This window comes from Monoraphidium neglectum, assembly GCF_000611645.1.
Source record: "Monoraphidium neglectum strain SAG 48.87 unplaced genomic scaffold scaffold01330, whole genome shotgun sequence".
Classification (NCBI taxonomy): Eukaryota; Viridiplantae; Chlorophyta; class Chlorophyceae; order Sphaeropleales; family Selenastraceae; genus Monoraphidium; species Monoraphidium neglectum.
The window spans coordinates 1-15,050 of record NW_014012298.1 but is presented as its reverse complement, the minus strand read 5'-3'; the positions used below and the strand labels follow the sequence as shown (position 1 = coordinate 15,050).

The window sequence follows — 15,050 nt, the reverse complement described above, 5'->3', positions numbered from 1 at the left end:
GCGTTCCGCTTCGCGCCGCCGTGCCGCCAGCCGGCGCGCTCGCCGCCGCCGCCGCCCTTGGGCGGCGCGGGCGAGGGGCGCGCACGGCCGGTGGCCACCTCAAACAGCGTCGGCTGCGAGTTCAGCTGACGGTAGAGCCGAGCGCGGCCGCTGGCGTCGAGTTTTACGGCGTAGAAAAACGCCACCGACATGAGCCAGGCGTCCGAGTGCACCGCCACAAGAGCCAGCCAGTCGCGCCGGCTCATGCCGTCCCGCGCAAAGTTTATGCCAAGGCAGGGCTCCGGCAGCTCTGCGGGGATCTCCTCCGCGGGCGGCTCGACCGCCCAGTTGCCGCCGCGGTCGCCTGCCAGGGAGGGTAACGCGCGTAGCGAGCCGCTTCGGTGCGGGGCTGCGGGGCTGACACAGGCGCCTGGAGCGAGCAGGGCGCCGCGTCTGCTGCGATCGCTGCCGGCCCGAGTGCTGGTGAGGCGAGCTGTGGCAAGGCCGCAATGCAGCAGCACGGACGCATGCGCGTCGGCCGCGCCGGCGCCGGCGGCGGCCCTAGGCGCACGCACCATAGAGGCAGAGGTTTTCCCTGGCGGGATCGCACTTCTCAAAAAGGGCGTCCGCGTCTGCGGCGGGGGGTCGGGTGCCAATTCAGGGGCTGCGTGCGGCGACGCACGCTCGTCATCGGAACGCTCGGCGGTGCGAGTCACTTCTCGCCGAATGGGATCCTGGCCAGTCATGTCCTGCCTGCCCAGGACATAACAACCCTAGCCGTCAATGGGGCCACAGCGAGGGGGTCACGACGTGCCGCACGACCCACCATCCGTCAGTGCCCGCTGCAAGCCGTATCGCCGATGGCAGAAGTCGTCGAATATCTCGTCCACGGTGCGCGGGAACGTGTGCACCTCCATGTGCCACCGCCGCCCGCCCGGCCGCGGTCGCCCCGCAGGCGCCGCCGCGGCGAGCCTGTCGCTGGGCGCGGGCCGTCTGCTCCCCCGCGGATCCCAGGTCGCGTCTAGCTGGTCTCAACTCGTGCCGGATAGCTCCATATTCAGGCCAGGGCTTGGCTCGTCCACCGCGCCTCTTGAACACCCGCGTGCCCTCCGAAGGGGCCAGCTGTACAACTACCACTGTCTGTAATAAAAGGATCGCCACACGAGGCACAGGGCTGGTCGACGCCGGGGGGATGGGTGGGTGGTGGCTCTGTGGGATCACAGTGCTGCTAATCACAATTGCGACAATCGTCACATAAATGCAAGCAAGACAACTGGCTTGGTTATCGGTGCTGACAATGCTGACAAGGCCAACGAGGGCTTGTGACGTTGTGAGGGAGGCACATTTGCGAGCGGCAAACGCACGCAGGCAGTGTCTCCAACAGCAGAAGGGCAATATATATTCCAGCGTATTACGCCTCTTCAAGACATTGCAATTTCCGAGCTTCAGCAAGACGATCTCATTGCGCGGGAGTCTTGCTTGAAGCGGTTGCAGAGCCTTTTCAGGCACAATGTCAAAGATCTTGATAGGCAAAGGTCAGTTTGCAATGATTGGGTTAGCAGCAGTGAGAGGGATAGGTCCCAAGATGGGCGTCGCGTTCAAAACCGTGCGCGCTGCTGCTGTCGCCGGCACTGCTATCGTGTACGCATTCCCTGTTGCCTCCACTCAGGCCTGGCACCGCCGCAGCCATCTCAAGAAAGTGATCAGCAGCATCAGCAGCAGCCCACGGCTGAATGCAGCACGCCGGGTGGCGACTGTGCGGCGCACCGAGTTGTGCTGCTGCAGCTGCCGTGCCCCGCGACTGGCGCGGCACAGCAGTTCGTGCTGCTTCCAGGTGCTGGCGGGCTGCTAGAAGTAAACCGTGTACGGTCAGAGTACGGCGCGTGGTTAGTTGGCGACAGGTTGCTTGCAGGTGAGCAAGGCGCCATTCAAACGTGTTTGGGGCAAGGCCACCATGCGCCGCGTTTTAAGAACCGCCTGCTGCTGTGCAGATGGCAGCTGCTTCCTTTGCAGCCCCATCGACCCGGCATACGTGCTGCTGGCGCTGCTGGACAAGCGGAAGCAACAGGAGCAGCAGGTGCGCTGCTGGCTGCATCAGCAGGGCGAGCGCTCTCGCACATTGCAACCAAGCCAGGGCGCGGGACCTTCAGATGTGACTGCACAACCATGGATGCACCTGACTGCATGCATGCGGCAGGGCAGGAGTCCACTATTTTATCGCGCTGCATCAATTGCAGGCCTGTGGAGGTAGTGGCGGCGGCCCATCCTCAATGTTCCAGGAGGCCTCCAGCCTGCTGTGCTTGGACAGGTGGGTGCACCACCACCCAGCGGCGCGTTGAGTGCGGATAGACCGCAGCAGTGCGGGTGTCGCGCACACAAGTGTAATCATCCAGGCCAAGAGCAAGGCGGTTTCGCATGTATGGCGCGCAGCTCACGCCGGCTGTTGCTCATGCTCTCCGCTCCTGTGTTCGCACGCAGCTGGCCGGGCGCCGCTGCCCTGGGGACGCTGGCGGCCAGGTCGCTGCCTCTGATCTGCGACGTCAAGGGCAGCGGCGAGGACTGCTACTACCGACTGACTGAGGCCAGGGTGAGTTGACCTGTTTGCACAGGCAGGCCGCTCTGGGCCTCCTCCGCTGGTTACGTGGCCACACACCGATGGCAGAGCTGGCGTGGAGTAGCTTTGTTGCTGGTCGCGCCAGGTGTCGCCTTGCCAGAGGTCCATCATGCTTGCGCCCCTGTGCCGCGAACACGCCAGGTCGCCGCGTGGCTGCGCTGCAAGTTGGACCAGACGCTCGCTGGCCTGCGGGAGGCGGCGCCCGGCAGCGTGGCTGGCCTGCAGGGCGACGGCGCGCGCGCGTACGCGCTGGGCTTCATGGGGGAGTACCTGTCGCCGCCGCGGCTGGCGCAGCTGGCAGAGGCATGCCAGCTGCAGCCCGCAGGTGCGATGGGCGCCGTTTGCTTGTGTACGTGTGTTGCTTAGGGATACTTGTTTGACGGGGCCTGATTCGGCATCAGGCGCCGCTTAAACTGAGGCCGCCTGCGGCCAAATTTCATGGCTAGCTGTGCAATCACCATTGTTTCGCGCAACCCTGGCGCCGCCCTGCCGTGCAGGCACAAGCAGCGCCACGCCAGCCGTGCGGCAGGCTCCCACGCCATCAACGGCGCCAGGGCAGCCATTTGAAGACGCGTCGGCGCCCAAGGACAAGGCGCGCAAGGTGTGGGTTGAACGCGTGCACTTTTATTTGTGATGTGTGTGGAACTTCACGCTCACGCAGGTCGAGAGCAAGCAAGGTTGGTGGTCATGCTTCGGCTACCACGTGATGCGCAGTCGCTGGTTGCACGAGACCGCCAGCAGCTGCTGAGGCCCAAAACCACGTGATGCGCCTCACCCTGCTGGTGCCGGTTGTGCAGGTGGCGCTCGACCCGAAGGAGGCCGCGCGGCGCAAGATGGAGGAGGGGCGCGCCGAGGCCAAGGCGGTGCGGCTGGCGAAGCAGGCGGAGGGCACGCGCAAGATCAGCAGCTTCTTTGCAGCTCCCAAGAAGAAGTAAAGGAGGGCGGCTTGTGTGCCAGCTGGCTCTTTGCAAGGACGGATCAACCAGCGCAGCAGCTGCACTCCTTCGGGACGGGGCGGCCATTCTTGATGTCAGTGCTCCTTCTCCACTCGTAATGGTGTCACTGTCACTTCCTTGCAAACGAATGCTTGTTCGCTGACACAATGGGTTTCCCACGGCCTCCTCTTGCTGCACTGCACTCGGTACATGGTGCCGCACGCATATCAGTAGTAGTGCGTGGTTGCATTCAACCTACCTTTGCAGTGACATCACTACGCTAGAGCTGAATTGTGGCTGCCCATGGTACATGATAGACTATCCAGCTTACCATGTTTTGGTGACTTCTTGATGACTGCCATGGCACCCCCATTTGTGCGCGGCATCTAAGCTCCATGGGAGCCAGCGCCGCCTGGGCGAGGCCTGGTGACGCCCGGCATCAGAGCTGTCACTCAGCGCTGGTGCACAGTAACAAGATCCACGCCTGGACACCATCTAAAAGCATCGCAAGCGATCGTATATCTTGTCACAGACATCTAGCGTGTGCTTCTTCTAGCACGGTACCGTGATCTAACACAGCACATGATCAAGACAGCCTGCCATCGATGAAAGAGATCTACACGATTGTCTAACCCGTCTCAGATACAGACGCGCCCTAGCCATCGTGGGTTGGTCGGAGACCAAGGGCTGCACTAACCGGAAGAGAGCCATTCTGGGGGCAGCTGCAGCAATGGCAGCTTGTTGAATCCAGCACGTGGCTGCTCAGCAGTGCCACTCACCAGCCACAGGCGCAGCCCGGCGCACGGCCGGCGCACATCCTCGCGCCAACAGGGCTCGAGCTGGCGCCGCGCCCGGCGCCGCCACCGCAGCAGCCATGGACAAGCCGCCGACGAAGACGCACTTCAAGACCAGCGAGGGGCGCTACTTGCTGTGGTCGGAGCGCACGGCAGGGCTGGTGCCCTTTGCCAACGGGCGCGCGACGCGGTTGACGGTCGCGGCGCTCAGAGGGGGCGCGGAGGGCGGGCAGTACATGGTCTTCAACGTGGGGGAGCAGCTGCACATCTGCCCCTATGACGGCACGGAGAAGGTGAGACGGCCGGGCTCGGCAGCATCAATAGCATGAAGCGCTCTGTCGCGAGCGTGCAGGCGGTGGGCGCTGCCCCCACGCGGCTGTCACCTGCCCACCCCGGCAAACTGCAGCGGCCGTCGGCGCGCCGTGCGGCCGACGCGCACTCAGCACCCCCGCTGCACAGGCGGCCAGGGTCCTCTCAGACAAACCTGGGGCTCGTCGCCTTTGCCGCACGCCGGCCGCCGCCACCAACCTCCTCCGCTGCTGTCCTTGTGCGCGCGCATGCGCTGGCTCCGCACGCAGGATCCGCTGCGGTCCCTCGTTTTCAACCCGACCTCGATACGCGACGGCTACCCACGCGTGCACGCGTTTATGGAGTCCCGGGACGGCCACGACCTGCTGGTTGGCATCGCCAACGGCGAGGGTGCGCGGGTTGCGCCTGCGGTGTGGTCCCCGGCAGCGGGGCCGGCGGCACGGCTGGGGGGTTTGGAGGGATGCGGGGCTTCGGAGCAGCTGCAGGGCCTTGGTCGCACGACGGGCTGCTAGGGGTAGGGGCACCGGTGGCAGGGCGGCGCGACCGCGGGGCGGCGAGTGCCCAGTGGGAGCAGCGGCCGCTGATTGAGGTGGACGCTCTTGGCGGGGGCGGCTGCGCATTGGCAGCTGGCAGCTGCCTGCGGAGTCAGCTGCCATTGCGGTGCGCCAGCCGGCCCGCCTGACCAAGTTGCCCTGGCCTGGCCTGCCACGATTCGCCACGCGCCGCGCAGTGCACCTCATGTCTCTGCGTGCGCAGCTGCAGCAGGCGGCGGGCTCGAGCAAACCGGTGATAGCCGCGACGCTCAACGAGAGCGGCGTGCACGACGGCAGCCGCTGCTGCGCAGTCGCCTGGGTGCCGCGGTCGGGCGGCGCGCAGTTCTTGGTGGCGCACTCGAGCGGCAACATCCTGGTTTACAAAAAGGTGAGGCGAGGCCGGGGCGGTTGCCCATAATCCATTTATATCAGGCCGGCTTGGGGTACGTACGACTGCAGTCGCAACCCCGTTGCGCCCGTGGTCTCCTGGCCCCACACCGCCCGTACGCGTCCTCCCCCGACGCCACCCCACAAGAGCGCCGTCATGCTGGGCGAGGGCTCCGGGAAGCTTCTCTCGATGTCGTCGCTGACGTCATCGCGCCAGAGCGCCCACAACCCCTGCCAGACCGTCGCCGTCCCCGGCTGCGGCGGCGTAAACGACGTTGCCTTCAATCCGGACGGCAACCGCCTGGCAGCTGCCTGCCGCGACGGGTCCGTGCGGCTGCTGGACTGGCCGAGCGGGCAGTGCGTGGCGGGGTACCGCTCGTATTACGGGGCGGCGCTGTGCGTCTGCTGGTCGCCCGATGGGCGGTTCGTGGCGTCCGGGGGCGAGGACGACCTGGTGGCGATGTACAGCGTGCCCGACAAACAGGTGGGCGGGGCGAGGGTGGGGCGCGCACGCGCGTGCGTGCCGATGAACTGCGCTTGCGAGGTTGATGCACGCATGATGCTTCCCTCACACATCGCGCGGTCGTGTGCGGTTGGCAATTTCATTCTTGTGCGTACAAGGCTGACGTGGCGACGGCTCGCATGCAGCCGGGGCGCCTGGCCGATTGCCACGAGTGGGTGGGCGTCGGCACACCACGGCTGCTTTGTGCACTGCGCCTGATTGTGGAGCCCGCCGGCGCCCCATCGCTCGCCCCTTGCTGCGCCCCTTTCCCGCCGCGCCCCAGGTGGTTGCGTTTGGCGAAGGCCACGGCAGCTTCGTGGGCCGCGTCGCGTTCGACCCCTGGGCCTGCACCGAGGGCAAGGAGGCCGCCTCCGCCGCAGCCGGCCTCAGCGGCGGCGGCGCGTCCAGCGCGGGCGGCGCGGGGCCGGCGCTGGTGGAGCGGACGTACCGGTTGGGCAGCGCGGGGCAGGACACGGCGCTGTGCCTGTGGGACCTGGTGCTGGAGGAGGACCCGGCTGCGGTCAACCAGCAGACGGGGCAGACGGGCATCAAGTGAGACAAGGGGGAAGGGTGTGAGGGGCGCCGATGGGGGCCGCCGAGCAGGGGCGCTGCGCAGGGGGGCAGATCAAGGGCTGGGCGGGCGCGCGGGTAGCCGTCGGGCCCGCGAGCCGCGGCGGCAGCATTGGCAGGCGGCCAGGCAGACGCGGCCACGGGCCAGCCGAGGCCGTCCGGCGGGGCGGACGGCAGCCGCTCACAAAGCCTCTGCACTGCAACACATCTGACACGACCCCACCGCTGCGCCCCTCGTCGCTGCCTCTTTGTAAGGCGCGTCGCGAGCTCCTCGCACGTGCCCATCCCAAAGGTCAGCAGCGGCGCAAACTTGGCAGCGCTCTCGCAGGCCGACACGGCTGCCGCCCCAGGCGCAGGCGCGGCGCCGTCGCCGCCGCCGGCTGCCTCCAGCTGCAGCGGGGGCAACCACCACCATCCGCCGCTGCCGCCGCCATCGCCGTCGCCGTCGCCGTCGCCATCGCCGTCGCCGCAGCCCCCGCACCACGGGTCACACTTTCACCATCAGCACCACCAGCAGCAGCAGCAGCAGCAGCAACTCCAGCAGCCGCGGCCGGGCACGCCCGACGGCGGCGGCGGGGGCGCGTCTATGGCGCGGCACGGCAGCGCAAACCTGCTGGCGCTGCTGGGCAAGCATCCCGGCGGCCACCACGGGGCCGGCAACGGGCTGTTGGTGCCGCCCAACCCGATCTGCCCGTCGGTCCCGCGGTCAGAGATGACCATCATTCCTCCCATCATGCAGCACAAGTGGGCACCCCAGGCGCTAGGCACCTGAAATACTGCCCTCTTGGGGTACCTTGGGCCGTGCCAGCAGACCCCCCCGCAAATGCATTTGAGCTATGCGCTCTGTAAGCGCATGCCACGGCATGCATAAACAGACCGCCCTCGCATCCCGAAGATACTGCGCTGATCATGCCAAACAACGGCTTCCACGCGCAGGCTGCACTGCGAGCCGCTGTCGGACGTGCTCTTCACGGACGAGGCCATCTTCACCGCCTGCTACGGCGGCCAGCTCAAGTGCTGGGCGCGCCCCGCGACGCAGGCGCAGATCGACGCCGCGGACCCGGCGCCGATGCAGACGGGCTGAGGCGCAACAAGGGCATGCAGCGGCAGCGCGCGGCGCGCGGGCGCTGTCGTCGGTATGGCAGGGTAACCCCCATCCAGGCTGGATTGCCGTCCAGGCATTCACAGTGCATGTATCGGCAGGGGCAGGCGGTTAAGGGAGGCAGACAGTTAAGGGAGGCCCGGCAGTATGAAGGGGTGCTGCAGCAGGAGCAGGCCATGTGGAGGACGGCCAGCCTTGGCTTGTCGGCACATGGGTCACATGTGATGCACATGGATGGGTGGCTTTCGCACGCCCCAGCCCAGCCTGCAAAGCTTCCACGTTGACCCTCAAGCTGCTTCGCTCGCTGTCCGATCAAACGTCAAAAGAAAGAGCACGTTGCTCGGTTTGCGTTCACACGGTCGGGCTCGGTTCCGCTCCGCCAGCGGGGCCTCTAGGCAACCCTCACGTGTGAGCAGGAACGTTGATTAGTTGCGCTCTACATAGCATTAGACTTGGTCCACACGAGGGTACGGCATATTTGCCGGCCCTGACGCACTCCGTCGCGGCACCTCACGTTCAGGGCTCCAAGGGCCTTTCCTGCGCGCGTATACACTAAGCTGTGCGCCAGGATGGCTTTCGTCTTCGTCTCAGGCAGCCGCAGTGCGGCAGCGACGGCGGCAGCGAGGCGCGCAAGCGGCTGTGCTGCACGGCTGCATTGTGCACACCTCGCTCGGCAGAGACCAGCCGCGCGCGGCGCCCGCCTGACACCGGCGCGCTCGTCACCCGAGTACTCTGAGTGGTCAGCGGCGGGCAAACAGGATGCTGGCGAGGTGCGCATCCGTCCGTGGCGCGCGAGGGGGCCTGGCCCTTGCGTAGCACGGGGTGGTTCAGCGCACCAGCAGGAACTGCAGGCATGTGATGGATCATGTGCTTTTGCGCAGGCTGGGTCCAGCCTCACCGCAACCACCAACGCGCCTATGCACTAGCAGTAAAGCCACGCACACATGTGATTGGACCCCGCTTGCAAAACGGCCAGGCCGCCAGCCGGTTCAAGCGCCGCCCGGTGCGTCGCCACGCATTGCTGGCTGCACATGGCGGCTGCTTTTGCACTGAGGCCTTCCCGCTCAACATGCACATGCGCCTGTAGGACCCCGCCGCCGCCCTGGCCACCTGCATCGGCCACATCGAGGCCGGCGACCTCGACTCATTGCTGGAATTCGTGCCTGACGAGGGTGAGGCAGGGAGGCACAGGTGGCCGGTCCCGCCGGTCTGCATTTGCCACAGCCCATCGCTGCCAGCTGGGAACTCCCCGCTGCGACGCCTGCGCTGTGGCTGCAGCTGCAAACTTCATAAGCAGTTGCCACAGCAGCCAGGGCGGCAGCCGCAAGGACGCAACCGCTCAGACACCTGCTGACCGGCGTGCGAGCCCTGCCCCAACGCTGACGCCGCCCTCGCCGCCCTCGCCGCCCTCGCCCTCTTTTTTCACAAACCTGCCGCCCCCCTCAGTCATTGACCGGGTCATCGAGATGCGCCGCTGCGCCGGCGGCGGCGACCCCGCGTGGCTGCGCTTCACCGACGTCCTGCAGGCCAACGCGGCGCCCCACCTCTACCTCGACTCGTTCGCGATCCGCCACCTCGCGCACGGCGTCCCGCGCAGCCTCAAGCTGCTGTCGGCGGTCCGCGTGTCGCACGACCGCTACCTGCAGCGCTGCGCGGTGGTGGCGGAGAGCGGGGAGGAGGCGGTGCTGTCGTTCGAGATGCTGCAACAGGAGTGCCTCGAGAACCAGTGAGCGGGCTGGCCAGCTGTTAGTGGGCTCCGGCTCTAGAGCCTGGCCGAACAGGCGGCTGTGTGGCTGGCACACCGGCTACACGGTGTGTCAGCCGATGGTAACCACGGCGCTCAAGGCTGTGAAGCGTGGCGCGTCCTGATGTTATTCGCTGCTCCCAGCTCATTGCAACCTGGCTTCTCATCGGTTGACCGGTGCTGCTTAGGCCTGCTCAAAATGTCACATAAATACCGGCCCCTCTCCCACTGGACAGGTACCGCGGGCCCCCGCTGGTGCGCAAGCGGTGGATGCTCCGCTCCGTCCGCGGCGAGAGCGACGCCGCCGGCGGCGACGCCGCGCCGCTGCCGGCGCACCCCTCCCCGTCGCACGCGCCCGAGCTGGTCCTGCAGGCGCAGCTCGCGGCGCTGCGGGAGCACTCGTACGTGGGCGTCTTCGCCCACGCAAGCCCCGCCAACAAGGAGGCGACGGGGCCCGTCCAGCAGTTTGCGCGCCTGCTGCAGTCGCCGGCCTACGCGCCGCTGCTGGGCCACGAGGGCTCGGAGACGCTGCAGCGCATGCAGCCGTCGCCGGCGGTGTACATGGAGCTTGTGCGTGTGCACCCCGGCGGCGCGCTTGGCGCGCGCATGCGGCAGGAGGCTGCAGAACGCGCTGCCAGCAGGGGCAGGCGCGGCGGCGGCGGCGCGGCGGCGCCCAAGCCAGGGCTGACGTATCTGTGGGTGCTGTCGCGGCAGGGCGAGGGCGGCCCGTTCTCCGGCTGCTGGATGGTCGACAGCGTGCAGCCGGTCGACTCGCTGCCCATGATGCCGCCGCCGGCGCCGCCGGGGGCCGAGTAGGGGGCGCGCGCAGGCGCGGCGCCCGCGTTGGACGCCCTGCCTATTTTGCGCCTCCACGCTTGCCCGGGCCTGCCGGCCAGCAGCCCGCTGGCAGCTACCGCCACGCCGCAGCTTGCACACGCGCGCGTGTTTGTGCGCATGCTCTGCCAATGGTTGGTCTCTATTGTACAGTATAGTTGGTATCGGCTATGGACGGTTGGCGTCCTGCTCAGAGCTCTGTATCCTTATCTCATCCCGTTTTCCCGCCTCGATTGCGAAGATTTCAAATCCCATTTGAAAGAGAGAGAGAGAGAACCTCTCCCAGGTGCTCGGCCTGGCGGCGCAGCATGCGCCTTCCCCGCCCTCACCGTGCACGCTGCGCTGTGTCATCGTAGCGTGCGATGGGAGCCCCTGCACACGGCCTGTTGACTGGTTAGCGCTTTGCCTCCTAACTGGTGTACTGGGGTTCACGCCAGGAAATTCCTGGCTCACGCAGCCGCCCGGGGGCTGCTGGCAACCCATGACCGTTTGTCGCTCAACGCTCACCACGCTCCGTAATGGTCATGAGGTCTGCAGCCACTTGGTTGCTGCTGCTCCGCGTTTCCCACGCGGGGCCTTCTTGCACTCAGCACCCAACTGCCGCCCCCGCGGGCCAGCTGGTGCCTTTTTGCGGGACCTTAGCTGCCACTCGGCAAATATGTGTAACTGAATGAGTTGAAGGCTTGGATCGGAGCCCGGACAGGCAGCTTGGGATGCGCAAGTGGTGGCCAGCATGAAAACCAGTCGGCTGGGCTGTCTCATGCGCAGGAGGTGACGAGTGGTGAAGTGGGCGGCAACCTGGCGGCAACAACCCCTCCCTTGCCTCTCAATCCCCCACTTATCGCGGTACGTTTACAGGCGCCTTACTTACATCTCGGACTGTCTGAAGGGTCGTTTTCCGGTGCCCAGCGACAGCAGCGAGATCGGTCGAACGACGAGATTCTATCTGGAGCCATGCAGTCCGCCGCTTTCAATGGTTCAAGGGTGGCTAGGCCGTCCGTTTCTGTGCGGTGAGTACCACCTTGATGGCATCCGGGAGCTTCGTGGCCGCGCGCCGGCACATGCCCGCGCTCACACAACCAAACACGACACGCACCCCATGCAGGCGGCGCCGCGGCGCGGCGGCAGTCCGGCCGCTGAGGGTTGCCGCCCCGGAGCGCATCCCCAGGTGAAGCCCCCGCATCGCCGCGCGGCCGCTGCATGCGCGCGCGCCCTGCGCGGCAACCCTACCTGGCACCCCACCTGCCGCACCCGCGCCCGCCACACCGCCGACCGGCTTCCCCCACCTGTCCCCGCCGCCGACCGCCTGCAGCGCCGAGCCGCCCTTTGCTGGCGACCTGTCGGACCCGAGCGACACATGCAAGCTCTTCGTCGACCGGGAGGGCAACCTCATCCGCTGCATGTGCTGCGACTACGGCTTCCGCGCGGGCGCGGGGCGGCTGTACCAGGACCGATACGGGGAGGTGCCCGGCGGCATCCTAGACATGGTGGGCGCGGCTCACAGGCGATGCATCATGAGTAGTAAGGGGACGGCTTGCATCTGCGTGCATGCGAGGATGGGGGAGGGGTGAGTACAAAGCTCAGTCAGGTGATGGCATGGTGGGTTTGCTGGAGCATGCGGTGAATCTGTGCGCTGCAGCCTCTCCAGCGAGTGTTGGCGGCCGATCCCTCTCGAGCCGGCACGCGGGGGCCCCGCTGCGCGCGGGGCAGCGGGCGGCGCCCTTCCTCCCCCAAGCCGCTGCGCCACCCCTGCCGCCCTTCTGTTCCCCGCCGCCACCCGTTCCCCCTCGTCTGATCACTCAGACCGCGTCAGCCGACACTCGGCCTTTGGCCATCCCTTGGCTTGCTAGGCCTGTGGCTCATCGCCCCCCGCGCCCGGCCCCCACCTTGTCACGCCTGATCCTGTCTCAGGCCACTGCGAACTTCAAGCACGAGCTGTCAGCCCTCCGCAGCTCCTTCAGGTTCAACGAGTACGACCCCATGCTCTCTGCATCCACGGGGCCCCTTGCAAAGGTGGGCATTGGACGCATGCACACACTCACACGTGTGTGTGTATGTGTGTCTGTGTGTGCGCGTGTGCGTGTGTGTTGTGTTCACAAAGGGGGCCTGGACGGGCACAGGGCCGCGCAGAGGGCGTTGGTCGACGCAGCACATGTGAGCAAGCACGCGCTGGGGCCGGTGTGTGCGCGGGCCCGTTGTGTCGGCTTGCCACGTGCCCTCTAGCACCCCGGTGCGGCGCGGCGCGGGCGCGCTCTTGCCTGCAATGCCCCGTCCCCTGCCAACTTGCACTGCGTGTGCGGGTGGTGCCTCAGAACCTACCACCAACCCATTGGCCGCCGGCAGGTCCTGAGCAGCGCGGGCGGCGCTGTGGTGCGGGGCCTGGGGTCGCTGGACTCGTGGCTGGAGGGCAACAGGCTGCTGCCAAAGCTGGAGCGGCCCCAGGTGGACGCGGCGATGGCAGGGGCAGACGGAGGGATGTCCGAGGAGTGCAAGGAGGTGCGCGGCGCGCGCGCGTCCCCGTGCGTGTGCGCGTGTGTCACCCGAGGAAGCGGCAGTTGGTTTTAGCGGGCCGGCGGCGTGCGGCCGGGCCGCGGCAGGCAGTCATGCTTGCGTCTCGCCGCCTCTGCTGATGCCGAGGAACCCGCACACCTCGTGCGGCCAGCTGCTGCACCTCCCCCCTTTCCCCACGCCACTCGCCCGCCCTGCCCCTCTGCGACCATCCCCCCTCAACCCCCAGATTCGCGCCAACCTTGCGCAGCTGAAGTTGGATGACGCCACGGTGTGGGCCAGGGAGGAGGAGCGCAAGGCCCGCGGAGTGGGGGTGGTGAGCGTCACACAAAAGCATGCAGGCGTGCATATGTGAGTGTGTGGGTGCACGCATGTTTGTGTTTGTGTGCGGATGTGTGCCTCTGTGCGTGCGTGAGTGTGTGTGTGTGTGTGTGTGTGTGTGTGTGTGACTGTCAGCAGTTTGTGTCCCCAGCCGACGGCGGCCGACCTGGCCCTTGAACGTGCTGTGGCACCCGCTTGATTTTTACAGCAGGGCACGGCGGCAAGGGCAGGGCGCGGCAGGCTCAGCACCCTGCGCAGGGCGCGAGCCCCCCATGAGCGCCAGCCTTACCCCCCTTCCGTCCCACCACATTAAACTGGCCTGGCCCCACGTTTGCCACCCCGGCAGGTCCCCGCCCCCTGGTGGATCAAGGCCCCCTTCTGGGGGCTGTGCGTCGTGCTGGACCTGCTCTTTGCAAACAGGCCCATCCAGGTGCGGCCGAATCGCCGAGGGCCTTCGGCCCGCAAGTTTGTCCCCGTGATACACTGCCAGCCAGCCAACATGCGCGCAGGCCCTGGCCCCGCGGTGTAGTCCCTGTGCTTTCTTGACCCGAATTGTTGCATTGTGATGTCATTTCCTGTGCTGCAGCGCTTCTGGGTGCTGGAGACTGTGGCCCGCATCCCCTACTTCAGCGCCATCAGCCTGCTGCACTTTTATGGTGGGAGGCCGTGAGGGCTGCTCGTTGTGTGGAGGAATGTGTGTGTGTGTGTGTGTGTGTGTGTGTGTGTGTGTGTGTGTGTGTGTGGCATATGCATGCGTGCCCTTATAAGCTGCAATCCTGTTCACGCATCATGTGTCTGTCGGACTGGGGCTTGTGATCTTCATAGGAGCCCCCAAGCCGCCCACCGTCCCTCTCATCTGGCCGCGCCCGCCGTGTTCCTCTACCTAAATTACCCTGCCGTCCTTTGCCCTGCCATCTCCCGCCCCATCCACCTCCACAACCCCCCTTCTCACACCCCGTCGCCCCGGCCGGCGCCGCAGAGTCCCTGGGCTTCTGGCGCGCGGGCGCTGAGCTGCGCAAGGTGCACTTTGCTGAGGAGTGGAACGAGCTGCACCACCTGCAGGTACGGGGTGACGTCATCGTGACGTCATCCGTCGCCGCCCGCGCACCACCGGCAGGGGCGGGGCATGCCAGCGGCGCTCTGCGTGCACGGCCTGCATGCGCACATCGGCCTCGCCACCCTTGAGCACCCGTGGCTTTCGACATCCTGACACATCCCTTGTTACACATGTATCAGTACATGTACATGGTCGTGTATGTACATGTGTGTGTTTGTGTATATGTGCGTTGACGTGTAGGTTGGCATACACACGCGCACACAATATCGATTGGCGGCCCCCCCACTCCCCCAGATCATGGAGTCTCTTGGCGGCGACCTGCTGTGGTTTGACCGCTTCGTGGCGGAGCACGCTGCTCTGGCCTACTACTGGGTCTGCACGGGTGAGGCGCTGCACAGCACGCACGCATGGGGCGCCCTGCATGCTGCGCCCTGCATGGGGCGCCCTGCATGCGGCGCTCTGCACGGGGCGCGTGCAGAGGGCGAATGCCCACCAGGGCCCCCTTGGGTCTGTGTCTTGCCGCTGAATTATGAGCGCGACGCGGCGCAGGGCGCCGGCACCCGCGCGCTGCGGCGCAGCCGAAGGCGTCTGGTTGGCGGGGGCGCTGGGGCGCCGCGGCGCTCCGTCGCCAATCCTGGTTTGCTGACCCCAGCTCCGCTTTCCCCTTTTGGAAGGCTGCGCGACATGGCCCAACCAGCCGGCCCCCCTCCCACCTCCACCCCCTCGACACCTCCCACACTCACCTGATCCCCCTGCTCGCCCCCCCCCCCCAGGCTTCTACATGCTGGCCCCCAAGAACGCCTACCAGTTCTGCGAGCTGGTGGAGTGGCACGCGGTAGACACCTACGCACAGGCGCGCGG

At 66.7% G+C, this 15,050-nt stretch overlaps 4 protein-coding genes across 4 annotated transcripts; all 4 read left to right on the top strand.

The window, feature by feature from the left end:
• Positions 1-1,489: 1,489 nt before the first annotated feature.
• Positions 1,490-3,528, top strand: MNEG_7498 (hypothetical protein; the record flags this gene model as incomplete). The annotated part of the gene is made up of 8 exons (XM_014044032.1): positions 1,490-1,514; positions 1,649-1,813; positions 1,971-2,056; positions 2,217-2,287; positions 2,458-2,566; positions 2,735-2,918; positions 3,091-3,194; positions 3,391-3,528. 8 exons carry the CDS (start codon positions 1,490-1,492, stop codon positions 3,526-3,528), a joined length of 882 nt encoding a protein of 293 aa, XP_013899486.1.
• Positions 3,529-4,402: 874 nt separating this feature from the next.
• On the top strand, positions 4,403-7,707 carry MNEG_7497 (WD repeat-containing protein 20; the record flags this gene model as incomplete). The annotated part of the gene is made up of 7 exons (XM_014044031.1): positions 4,403-4,615; positions 4,901-5,021; positions 5,362-5,552; positions 5,700-6,035; positions 6,337-6,605; positions 6,879-7,367; positions 7,560-7,707. The coding sequence occupies 7 exons, from the start codon at positions 4,403-4,405 to the stop codon at positions 7,705-7,707; spliced, it is 1,767 nt and encodes a 588-aa protein (XP_013899485.1).
• Positions 7,708-8,294: 587 nt separating this feature from the next.
• Positions 8,295-10,285, top strand: MNEG_7496 (hypothetical protein; the record flags this gene model as incomplete). Its single annotated transcript, XM_014044030.1, has 4 exons — positions 8,295-8,309; positions 8,813-8,897; positions 9,172-9,451; positions 9,706-10,285. The coding sequence occupies 4 exons, from the start codon at positions 8,295-8,297 to the stop codon at positions 10,283-10,285; spliced, it is 960 nt and encodes a 319-aa protein (XP_013899484.1).
• A 972-nt stretch (positions 10,286-11,257) lies between these two features.
• MNEG_7495 (Alternative oxidase 4, chloroplastic/chromoplastic) lies at positions 11,258-14,835 on the top strand (the record flags this gene model as incomplete). Its single annotated transcript, XM_014044029.1, has 10 exons — positions 11,258-11,313; positions 11,616-11,790; positions 12,215-12,316; positions 12,647-12,799; positions 13,041-13,127; positions 13,479-13,562; positions 13,719-13,788; positions 14,112-14,194; positions 14,484-14,571; positions 14,768-14,835. The coding sequence occupies 10 exons, from the start codon at positions 11,258-11,260 to the stop codon at positions 14,833-14,835; spliced, it is 966 nt and encodes a 321-aa protein (XP_013899483.1).
• Positions 14,836-15,050: the final 215 nt, after the last annotated feature.